Raw genomic sequence first — 11982 nt, 5'->3', positions numbered from 1 at the left:
TCAGATTCAGATTTTACAGGCCGGTTTCGAATTGCAGCCATCCGTAGGTGCCCTTTGAGAGCGGTTTTGAAGGAGTCAAGGGATTCACATGCCTTAATGACTGTTGGTAGGGCATAAATGTGCCAGAGTTGGCCATAAGCTATTATTATATTTAGATGTGTTAATGTGAAAACTGTTAATTTCTCTTCAATTGATAACGTAATGATCACCAAATGGGATTTAATGTGCTTTTTGTTTCAGTCTTTTAATACCTGCTGAGCTTAGCCTTTCACTTTTCGGTTGGGGTGCATGTCAGTCTTTAAGGGCAGCCCTGCCGATTTAACCAGACTGTTAAATCTGTGATGGAGCTCTGACATTCTGATGACACTTACTGTAGACTGCCGTTCCAGCACAAAGTCTTTGTTTCTCTCCCCAAGTGCATGCTGTAGTTTACTTCTCCTTTCCCACATTGTGTAAAAGTCAAGTTCAATCATTACTATCACAACTCTGCTTGCTGTTTGACTTGCATTTCACTTCTTTAGTTTCCAGGCCTTCGACAAGGAAAACGTGTATGCTTGTGGCGCCACTTCAATCCACATCCGTAGAGCCAACTCATCCAAACTCTGCCCTCCCCTCAACTGGAACTGGTTGGTATTTACTTCACCCCCTGATCTGGCTACATAAGACTAACATCCATCTGTACATTTATAACTAACTCTTATCTCTCTCTCCTTAGTGGCCACCAAAAAGGTGAGGAAGGATGCCGGCGGCTATAATCGTCCCCGTGAGGAGGCGAAGGAGAACGACGAGGCCCAGGACATTGTAAACAACATGGTCAAAGGTCAGGATTGGGGGTGGAATCATATTCACTGTCCACTAGCTAAACTACAACTGGCTATGAACCATTGTGTTAAACAAGAAATTGTTTTTTGGCAAAGGACTATTTGTTTTGGGTTTTTTTAACTGACCCTAATGTTGCATATTCTGCACACAGGCCCAAGAGCATCCATGGCTCCAAAGGATAAAATCAAAACCAACAAACGGTCTGGTGTAATGAAGCCCCCCGATGCTCAAACCAAGAAGGGGAAGGTGAGACAAATTGCCTAGGAATTGTGCCAAGGGAATCCAGTCAATCGTCTAAGGCTAGGCTAGTAACATGTTAAAGGGATAAGAGGTCGCTACACTTTTCTTCAAAGTCTGAGCTAACCCTACAATGCCTTAATCTGAAAACTCACCTCTTCAGACCCCATAGATATTTAAAAAGAAATAGATGCCTCATTGGCCGTTGCAGTTTGTTGGAGCACGGTGTGTTGAAGGAGGGGTGGAAGAATTTACACTGGGAGAGGAAGTACAACGGGAACTGTGGAAGGCACGTTGTGTCACACTGCCACTCAAGTGATTACTGGCCAAGCATCTTTTCCGGGACTTACAGACCCGAACATGCGCTCTGTGACGCATGCTTCCGCGGGGCTTCGCAAGGAATCTCGGGAAAGTTTTGCCCTCCCTTGAGCACAAGCATGTGTATATATTTTATTTAACCACAGTAGTTGCAGGTGAAAGTAGCTGGACTCAAATTTGGTAATTCCTCTGAGCGCAAGATTGACACGTCAGTCATTTCTTGTAGCACCTGAGAAAAAATGTCAAAGCTGCTCCAGTGGCTATGCCTTCTGCAACTGTTGTCCCTGCTACTGTGACTCACTGGACTGGCAGATTTAGGCCTGAGGCGTGCTGGTAGACTCCATTTGTCCTTTGGTTTAATTCCCATTTGTTTCCTGCAGTTTGGAGAGGTCTCCCGGCCCAACCAGAGGTTTTATGACATGATCCAGGAGTTCAGAGAGACCCTGGACATGAACCCTCCCAAACCTATGGATGAAGTAAGATGTTAATTTGTTTTGTTTTTTTTGCTCAATGGGTGCATGCTGTATCAATTTTGTGAGAATATGATCCAGTTTGCTGCTCACATAGAACCCAGGTGTGCAACTGTGCGTGCATTTTAATGGATTATGTTCCATATTTTGTAGCCCTACCTACGACCTAGTATGTCAGCTTAGCACATCTTTGATGGCTTATCGCTGATCTCAGTTTCTCAATTCTGATCTTAATTTCTTTGTACAGGTAGAAGATCAAAAGTTATGCGTGTGCATCCGCAAGCGGCCATTAAACAATAAAGGTAAGCGGGCCATTCAACAATGTTTAAAGAAGAAACATGTTATCAAAACTAGGGGTGGGTCCCGAACCTCGGGACCAAGTATGTACCGAACCGAACGTCTATCGGTTCCCACAAACACGCAGTCACACGATATTTCTTTATTTTCTTCCCTTAATAGACGCGCAGGGAACAGAGCTGATCTACAAGCCCACACGTGTTGCATCAGCGACGTCTTGTGGCTTGCAGAGGCGGAGCTATCTCTCTGCATGGAGTTGAGTTAGTTGTTGAGGATTCAGACGGTGACACGCGTTTCTTAAGCGTAATTTTTGTGAAGTTTATGGGAGGAAACTTTTAAGAGGGGACAGGAATCTTGCCTGAGTCTTCACTGCATACGTGCGCAGCATTGAATCAACATGAGACGAGAGAGGAGAGAGAAAGCGTTGGTGCACTCACTTCGAATGCGCACCCCCCCCCCCCCCCCCCGTGTGTGTGTGTGTGTGTGTGTACACGGCGTAGGGTTCAGAGGCCCAGTCAGTTTAGAGCTTGCCAGTCACTTCGAAGAGAGGTGGCGAAACAACAAAAGATAGCCTACTTTGGGCAGCCCGTGTGCATGCACATTTATGTTAGTAGCGCTGCCCCTCCCCCCCCACTTCATTAGCGATGCTAATTTGCCCAGCCAATCGTGTGTGTTGCTCTCAGATCTCAGACATGCTTTTATTTGTTATTGATAATAAGAGAAAAAGCCCACAACACTAAAAAGTTGTATTATACAGAATAGATATTATATTTAAATTAAATAATCACTATTATCCACAAATGGCTCAATAAAGGAGAGGATGTAATACTATTCATTATACTTCTACTACTTCGTCTCATACCATTTTGGCACCGAAATAAGGAACCGTTAAGAACCGGAATCGATAAGCAGAACCGGAATCTGTACCGGATTCGCAAAAATCCAAACGATACCCATCCCTAATCAAAACCTGTCATCAGTTTTGCATGGAATAAATTGTACACTACTAAATGTGCTATATCTCTTGGTCATCTCGGTGCTCCCATGTTTCTGACCTTTACCACTTACATCCTATACTTTGTTCCTATGAGGTCGCTGTAGGCAACGTCATGGAATGGAGTAAATCATTGTTGGTATCCTCTACCCTGCGGAGCCATGAGGTGTTGCCAAAACAGAATATTACACTAAAATGCATGTCCCATACAGTATGACTTTAAATGAGTACTTAACAAATGCGACATGAGGTTTTCACTTGACGGCTGATTATTTATTTTCCCTGATCTGTCATATTCCCAGAACTGGCTAGAAGGGAGATTGATGTAGTGTCTGTGCCCGGCAATGGAACTGTGCTGGTCCACGAACCCAAGACCAAGGTGGACCTCACAAAGTACCTGGAGAATCAGGAGTTTCACTTTGATTACTCCTTTGACGAGAGCGCCACTAATGACATGGTCTACAGGTAATCCTGTGGCCTATTTCTTTACTCCAGTGCTTCTCAAACCCCAATGTGCTACTGTATACAGCCACGGGCGGTCTAATTTATTCATTTATTTTTCACTCTTGCCATGAGGTGGAACAAAAGACCAGCTCATGCTCCATACGACAGCATACGTTTTTAAGCAGAATCTTGCAGATGACTTTCATTGGTCTGAATTACCTTTCAGTTTGAAATGCCACGGTTTACAACACCAGACGAGGCCTTTAGATCTTAGCAGTTCCCTACTCTATGCTCTAGGGATGCACCGAAAGGGAAATTCTTGGCCGAAACCGAATATAGAAAAAGTTGGCCGAAAACCGACTATCCGAATATGATTAATATTGTATATCTTTTTTTTCCTACCATGGTTGTACCTTAACCTTAATGCTACCTGATTTATGGCAAAACTTAAATAATAATCACTATTATGGGTCCATAAAACATTTATCCAGCTCTTTTGAATGCATTCATTGCATACACTATTCTGTGATATATATATATATATATATATATATATATTTTTTTTCCTGCCTATTCGGGCCGAAATCGAATTGGCCGAAAATGCATTTTCTGCCGAATATTTTCTGTGGCCGAATATTCGGTGCATCACTACTATGCTCAGGTATTGTGACTTTGTGGGACCTATTTCCCTTTTAGACTGCAATTTACCACTGGAATCATCCCTGTTCTGGGCCAACATTCAGCAGAAGTGGTTAAAAGGACAGTATTAATTATATCCCCCCCCCCCCCCCCCCCCATAGGTTCACAGCCAAACCCCTGGTCCAGTCGATCTTTGATGGTGCCATGGCAACTTGCTTTGCGTATGGACAAACGGGCAGTGGAAAGACCCATGTAAGTGTGTCTGTTCATAGTGCCGGAGAACACAAGATCACACATTTGATGCACTATGGGTTGAATCTGAGCCTACTAATGCAGTAGTTAAAATGTACCATGTGCTTATGGTATGTCACTTTACTTATTTCCAGACCATGGGAGGTGACTTCTCTGGGAAGCGCCAGAACAGCACTAAAGGCATCTATGCCTTGGCAGGTAAACCATACTCATACAATTTCCATACCAAAAACCATGTAGTCTTAAAAATGGCTACCTCATGGATTAAAGGTCGCAGTCAAGCATAAAATGCATCGCGGCACCACACATTGTATGCTTGTAGATGGCTCATTGCTGGTTATTAATTATTTTGCATTAAAACTTGGAATAAATGCAACATCAATGTTCCTAATGAGCTCAGATGTAAGCAAAGGTCAATCTTCAACTGGTTGACTATGGCATGTTACCAAAACATAATTATGCTAATTTATGAAAAGGTGCTAATTCACAAACCGATTGGTTTGGACACTAGGTCTTACTAGCAACATCTTTCAGTAATCAGATTTTTTTTTATTGCTTTAATCCATGTGACCCCCACTAGGCTAGTTGGGTGTTAAACCACTTAATCCTGTATATTTTGTTGATGGGGTTCCCTAGCTTCACTGAAAATCTGATTCTCTTAGCTGAAGATCGCTGACCGTTCCCATTGCGCTGTGAGCTTGTCGATCTGCTATATATGGCTGAAATGGGGCAACTTGCAAAAAATAATTTGTCCCTTACACAGCCCACGATGTGTTCAGCCTAATTACCAGCCGGAGGTATGCCCACTTGGATCTCTGTCCATACGTCTCCTTCTTTGAGATCTACAATGGCAAGGTATGAAAACTATTAATCTAATAAACATGTGCTGTTGTACCCAAATGTGTAGCGATCACTTACATTTTCAACCTAATCTTTGTATCGGCCCTCAATGCTCATTAATAAGATGGCACAGTGTCTGTCTACTGACGCTGTTTCACTTATTGGTGGGCTAAGTATGGACACAATGCAGTTTGTATTAACTTGGAGCCTCCAATGGCAGTCATTGTCTTCTGGGAAGTTGGTATGCTGAAATGAAATTATACTTGCCAAACCTGCCTACTGGTGATGACATTGGTCGACCGGTTTCTGACTGTCCAGAAATTGTACAATTTTGTTGGTGACCAATCACTAGGGTTGCACGATATAATCTGATTACGATACCGTGCAACCCTACTGATAATTAAAATAAAAAATAAAAAAAATGCCGTATCGGAAAATGGTATAGTAAATGAACTCATTGATAAATTTACATTTTTTTCCTTCAATATAAATCAAACTTTTCTAGAACAAAAGCCTAATCAAATTTGTTGTAAAATCTTTACTTCTGTGTACTCTTTTCCAAGTGTCTGTTTTCACAACTGAATGACTACTGAATGAGAAGCTTACTGAATGAGAAGCTTTTTATTGAATACTATATTAAGAGGCTTTGGGCCTAGGGTTGTTTCCATTGTGGTCCTCTGTATATCGGCAGAAATCAACCTATTATTTATATAGCACATTTTAACAACCAGAATTGACCAGTGCTTCACCACAAAAGATACAAATTAAAAGCGATAATATCTGGCTGGAACTCCGTGCCCATCTGCAGGGCTGGAGCACTGTCGGAAAACGAGGAAGTGACTTTTTGGAGTGACTTTTTAGAGTCTAAAAAGTTTGAAAATATTTGAGTGAGAAATAAACGAAGCAGTACCCGAAAATGGATTCTATTTGATCAACTCAACTTCCTAGTAATTTAGAGCAATGTTTAGCTGCAAATGACATTGTGTGTGTGTGTGTTTACATGGCTGTCATGTTGGAAACGGCAGTAAATCAGTGGGACGCAGCTGGTGCTCCGAGGGTATTAGTCATTGGTCTGTTGCGGAGCGGTCATTATCCAGAAATAACAGACTGCTTAATTAAGCGATTGACCAATCGGAATAAAGCATTAAACAAAGCCATGTAATGGTTCATTTGGTCCACACACACCCCACCAATTAGAATACAACATGACAAAGTGTTCTGGTAGGATCGAGTGAACTTGTGTTTTGTCATTTCAGGTCTATGATTTATTGAACGACAAGACCCAACTGCGTGTTCTGGAGGATGATCGGCAGCAGGTTCAGGTGGTCGGCCTGCAGGAAGTGGGTGTCTCTGCAGCGGAGGACGTCATCAAGATCATAGAAGTCGGCAGTGCTTGCAGGTAGGCTACAGTATATGAATGCTGAACAATGTCACCCATGTTTGTGAAGGCTTTGTTTTCAACAATGGCAGATCTACAAGCCAATCTACTTCCATTTTTAACCCATTAAGACCTGAGACCATAGTCTACAAAATGTCTTCCAAATCCTGACCGTTTTCTGAAAAATTTATCGGTGCACTGGTGCTCAAACCTTTTCATGTCAAGGACCAACTGAATTATCTGTATTTGGCCGCAGACCCCCATCTGAAAATATATATTTTTCAGGCACCCCAGAAGCAAATATTTGAGTTAAAAATGTTCACTGAGAAATTTTCAAATATTTGCACCTTTTTTCCCAGATTTCTTTCTTTTTTTTCTCTTTTTTCCCCGAAAATGGCTATTTTTCAACGGCTAAAGTTACAAAAATAATGGGTAAAAGCTAAGCCGACACACACACTGTCCTACAGACTGTTCTCTTCTGTCACTCCTATAGGACGTCTGGCCAGACGTCTGCGAATGCCAACTCGTCCCGCTCCCACGCCATCCTCCAGATTGTCCTGCGATGCAACAACCGCGCACGGACCTTGCACGGAAAGTTTTCTCTGATCGACCTGGCTGGGAACGAGCGGGGCTCGGACGTCAGCAGCAACGACCGTGCCACGATGATGGAAACTAATGAGATCAACCGCAGCCTGCTGGCCCTGAAGGTATGGATATAAAAACGATCTCTCTCTGTTTCTGGCACAACAGCGCCCCTACTGGTACTAATAGTCATACTCGTGCTCATTTAGCCTCATTAACGTCACATACATAGGCGGACACGGACATTGCTGTTCTATTTTTGAGTGGTTGCACCACTCAAAAATAGATCTACACACTCACAGAGTTTGAATGCTGACTGAGAAGTGACAGTTTTGGAAATTATATGAATATTTTACTCTATAAATAACATTCATGTTAACTAAAGCAGATTAATAATCTAAATATGCAACATAACTAGCCAACCCTATTTTACTTCCGTACAAAGGTATGGCAGCAGACTCTGATCGGAGTTCCCCAGAAGTTATTTCTTGACAGCTTACTGTTTTAAAAGCTGAGTTAAAGCTGACATATTGTCCTTTAGTGACCTCTAAAGGCAGTGATCGGATATTATTATGAATCCATGAGCTGCAAAATACGGTAGACTATTCTAAAATGCACTTCAAAATATTGATGCTCAATATATATATTAGTTACACATGCACTCTATTTATTTTAACTTTTTTTCTCCAGTAATTTGTACTCTGGGCTCTTAATGAATAGTGTTTCTCTCACTCCCACAGGAATGCATTCGCTCCTTGGGGAGGAACGGGGACCATGTGCCGTTCAGACTGAGCACCTTGACGAAGGTACTCAGAGACTCCTTCATTGGTGAGAAGTCCAGGACCTGCATGGTATGTATACAAACATGGAACCATTAAAATGCCTACTGGCATCCAGCGAGTTTCGGAATAAATACATTTAGTAAAAGCAATGCGTTTTAAATATTTAGGTGCATGTCAATCAATGCAAAAGGCAACCTTCCTTCAGTAATAACATGCACGACTACAATATGCCATTGAGACACGTGATAAAGAAATAATTGTGCAAAAGGCATGACTGTTGCACCATTTCTCCTACTGCGGTTTACTCTACAAAAAATAAAACGGTCACTGTTAGTTCCTACTTTGTTTTTGCAAATTGATTTCAATTGTCTATAAATAACAGACTTATTTGTACAATACACAGACAAAGGAATCGGGGCCACTTTGTTTTTGCAAATGATGACTGTCGATAATGGTGGCAGCAATAAAAATGTATGCTAGAAATTACTCCTGGCTATAAGTTTTGTATAGGCTCTATAAAGCACCATAGGCTAGCAATTATGTTGGCCTAGGACTTCTCTACTTGGAAGTGCCCACAACCTACAAAATTACAAATGCACTGGTATTTGGGTCTTTTTCTCCAACAGATTGGAGAAAAGTAAAGACCTGACGGATGAAAAATGCTTTAAAACCATGCAAATGACTGGTGCTCAGTTGGTTAACCATGAATAATAACGTACCGGCACCTTTCCTCCTTCTCGCCAGATCGCACTGTTGTCTCCAAGCATGGCTTCATGTGACTACACCATGAATACGCTGCGCTATGCGGACAGGTAGCCGTTTATTGTGTCACCAACCATGTATTGTAATGTGTATCGTTACACCTGACCCTTAACATGCATATACAGAGAATGTCCATGCAGATGCAATTCACCGCTTGATTGGGTTTTCTTGTAATTTCTATTAGGGTGAAGGAGTTGAACGGTCCCAAGGCCCCGCGACCTGCCAATGCAGCAAAACCCATAAACAGCAGCTCATCAGAGGAGGAAGAGGAGGAGGAGGTCAGATTGGACACGGCTCCCAGATATCCTGACTGAAATAATAAGTCATACTAGTCTCTGACATTTCATTGATTGTTTTCCTCTGCAGGACTCGATCCAGTCTGACCCCTACGCCCTGGTGACGGAGCTAGAGGACAAGGTCCAGGGCGAGATACAGGTAGAATTTCCCTTGACTAATGACATGTCCTTGTTACTTTTTGAGACGGTTTCCGGCTTGGTGTTTGACGCTTCAAGTCATAGCTGCGTTGGAATTTGGCCTCTTAAATTCTAAATACATGTTAGGTGACCTGGGTATACTTTTCCCCTCTTTTCCATTACCAATTCTCTCCCAAAATGCCTAAGCTCATAATGCAATTTTTGCCAATGTTATCAATTGTTAATTGTATGTCCAGAAGAGGGACTCGTATGGCTCATAAAATCGCATCTTGATCAAGAAGAGGGATGCGTATGGTTCATAAAATTGCATCTTGATTTGATTGTTTTCCAGAGATTTAGTGAAGTGTCTCAGAGAGCCAGTGAGGTTCTTGAACCAATGAAGCACATCTCATATGACGTGGCGGTTGCCCTCCCTGATCTGCTGGACTACTCGAGACGTGTGCAGGAATATTCCAGCAGTCTGCAAGGTTGGAGTTATTTATTGCACTCTTTAGATTGAGTGTCATGATACTTCTTGTGACCAAAAGCATTGCATATGCAAGCCATGGTGACGGCCAAAAATTCATTTTTCTCATGAATGGGCTAGTGAGGGCATATCGTTGCTGTCTGGCAGAAACCTTGTATCCATATTTCAACTTCTGTTTTATGGGGGGGAAATTAATGCCGGTCCTAGAACATGCAAAAGTAGCAAAGTATTGTGATCTTGTCATTTAAATACTCTTGTTTTTGTCAGTTGGTCTTATAAAAAGTAGAGCTTGTGACCTATATTGGCTCCTTGGAACAGTTTTTTTGTTTAGTTTTTGTCTTACCATTTCCTGAAGGTAACAATTTTGTAACAAATTAGGTTTCTATCTGACGGCAGTGATATTGTTTGCTGAAGTAGGAAGTATATGGTAGGGGGGGGAGTGGGGGGCGGTTGGCGGTCACCAAAATCAGAAGGGAACCCGGCAGTGTCACTGGTACTGTGCCATTGAAAACCTATATACTTCTTAAAGTGGATATGAGTTGGTGTTTTACTTTGCCCTTGCTTTAAACTAAATCTCTGCAAGGACATTGCTAATTCCCCCAGAATAAGGATGCTAGGGTTCACATGATTGAGGGGCACCAGCCCCTCCTATGCACAGCTTGTGTGTTTGTCTTTGTAGCACGGAATGTGGTAGGTTCACACGTTTGTTTATTTTTCTTCCCCGTGTGACTCAACGGCACTGCTCGAGCTCGCCGCTCGGTGGTCTTAAGCTGGTCTAGTATCTGCCCAACATGACTGAGGGTGTAGCAACTTTATCGCACCATGTCAACATTGGCTCACTGAATGCTATCATTTCTCGTCTTTGCTAGAAAATAAAGACTAAACACAAAAAGGTCGAGGCACAGACGAATTCAAACTGACATGTATGTCGGGTGGAAACCTGGGGCACGTTCGGAAATGGCGCACTGTGCAATGCAGACTAATGGGCGAGTGGGCTCCGGTGCGTTATTTCCGAACGCGCCCCTAATGTGCCAAACTGTTTTCAGTATTCAAATGTAAAAACATGGCAAGCAACACGTCTCTGCTGCGTTTCGACCTTGCAGATCTACTACTTTTGATGCTGTAGTTGATCAAGGTATGATTTCATAATTGTGTTTTCCTCTGTCACCATGTAGCTGCTGTGGAGGCTCTGCAGGCTGCTGTGGAGGAGGAGCGAGTGTCACGTCTGCCTAAAGCATCAGGCTCCCGTCGCCGCTGAGCAGCCCTGGAGAACGCCTGTACTGTTACTGTTTTAAATGTTTGTTCCGTTTGAAGTTGTTCTGTTGAGCTTTTAAATGCTTTTTGTAATAAAGTAATTTGTCATACTACTTGGGTAATTTTGTCTTTAACTTTGGAGTGGTCCCATGTCTGTGAAATTATTCCTAAAGATATTTTGCCAAGATGCTGGTACAGTAGCTCCTAGTTGCCTATGGGCTCATTTCCCCTAATTTAAGGATGAGGCTGTCATTTTACAGATTGGTTAAAGTATTTTATTGATTCTAACGTCTAGCTTGATATGCTATGAAACTGCACACTGACCACTTGACACGCCAACTGATGTGTAGGCAAGGTGTATGGGCATCATGAACTCCTTCGTCAACGACATCTTTGAGCGCATCGCCGGTGAAGCCTCCAAACTGGCTAACTACAACAAGCGCCGCACCATCTCATCCAGGGAGATTCAGACCGCCGTCCGCCTGCTGCTCCCCGGTGAGCTGGCCAAGCACGCCGTGTCTGAAGGCACCAAGGCTGTGACCAAGTACACCAGCTCCAAGTAAACTGCATTGTCTGCTATTAAAACACAACGGTCCTTTTAAGGACCACCCCATCTTTTCCAAGAAGAGATTATTCAAATAGTATAAGGCAGCAAATGGCCATTACAGAGCCTGTCAGCTAAACCGGTTAGTCCATGTCAGTAGTCTCACACTAATCTGAATAACAATGTAACCATTAATTCATAAGCAACAAAATAATGACTGAATGGCACACACACGGGATATGTGGGCACAACCAGCAATGTCCGTGTACAACTGTACACCTATTTGTTGATGCATTTTTATTGATTAATTCTACTCTTCTGTGCTTGGAAAGCAGAAGTGTGCATGTTTACACACACACACACACACACACTAGGGATATGTGGGCACTTTTTTGAGTGGTGCAACCAGTCATACAACCAGCAATGTCTGTGTACACATGTGTTCAATTGTTCACCTATGTATGAGT

General features: G+C 42.6%; 1 protein-coding gene and 1 long non-coding RNA gene across 2 annotated transcripts; both read left to right on the top strand.

The window, feature by feature from the left end:
* Positions 1 to 987: 987 nt before the first annotated feature.
* On the top strand, positions 988 to 9131 carry LOC310871374 (kinesin-like protein KIF2C; the record flags this gene model as incomplete). The annotated part of the gene is made up of 12 exons (XM_083782860.1): positions 988 to 1068; positions 1758 to 1853; positions 2095 to 2149; positions 3441 to 3603; positions 4383 to 4473; positions 4608 to 4671; positions 5237 to 5328; positions 6570 to 6712; positions 7185 to 7398; positions 8014 to 8124; positions 8800 to 8867; positions 9002 to 9131. 12 exons carry the CDS (start codon positions 988 to 990, stop codon positions 9129 to 9131), a joined length of 1308 nt encoding a protein of 435 aa, XP_083638986.1.
* A 50-nt stretch (positions 9132 to 9181) lies between these two features.
* LOC310870036 lies at positions 9182 to 11038 on the top strand. Its single transcript, XR_014570201.1, has 3 exons — positions 9182 to 9252; positions 9583 to 9718; positions 10893 to 11038. It is a non-coding gene; the product is annotated as an uncharacterized lncRNA (long non-coding RNA).
* Positions 11039 to 11982: the final 944 nt, after the last annotated feature.

This window comes from Protomyctophum parallelum, assembly GCF_964188405.1.
Source record: "Protomyctophum parallelum genome assembly, chromosome: 14".
NCBI lineage: Eukaryota > Metazoa > Chordata > Actinopteri > Myctophiformes > Myctophidae > Protomyctophum > Protomyctophum parallelum.
The sequence above is the reverse complement of the archived record's forward strand: the minus strand, read 5'-3'. Positions and strand labels throughout refer to the sequence as shown.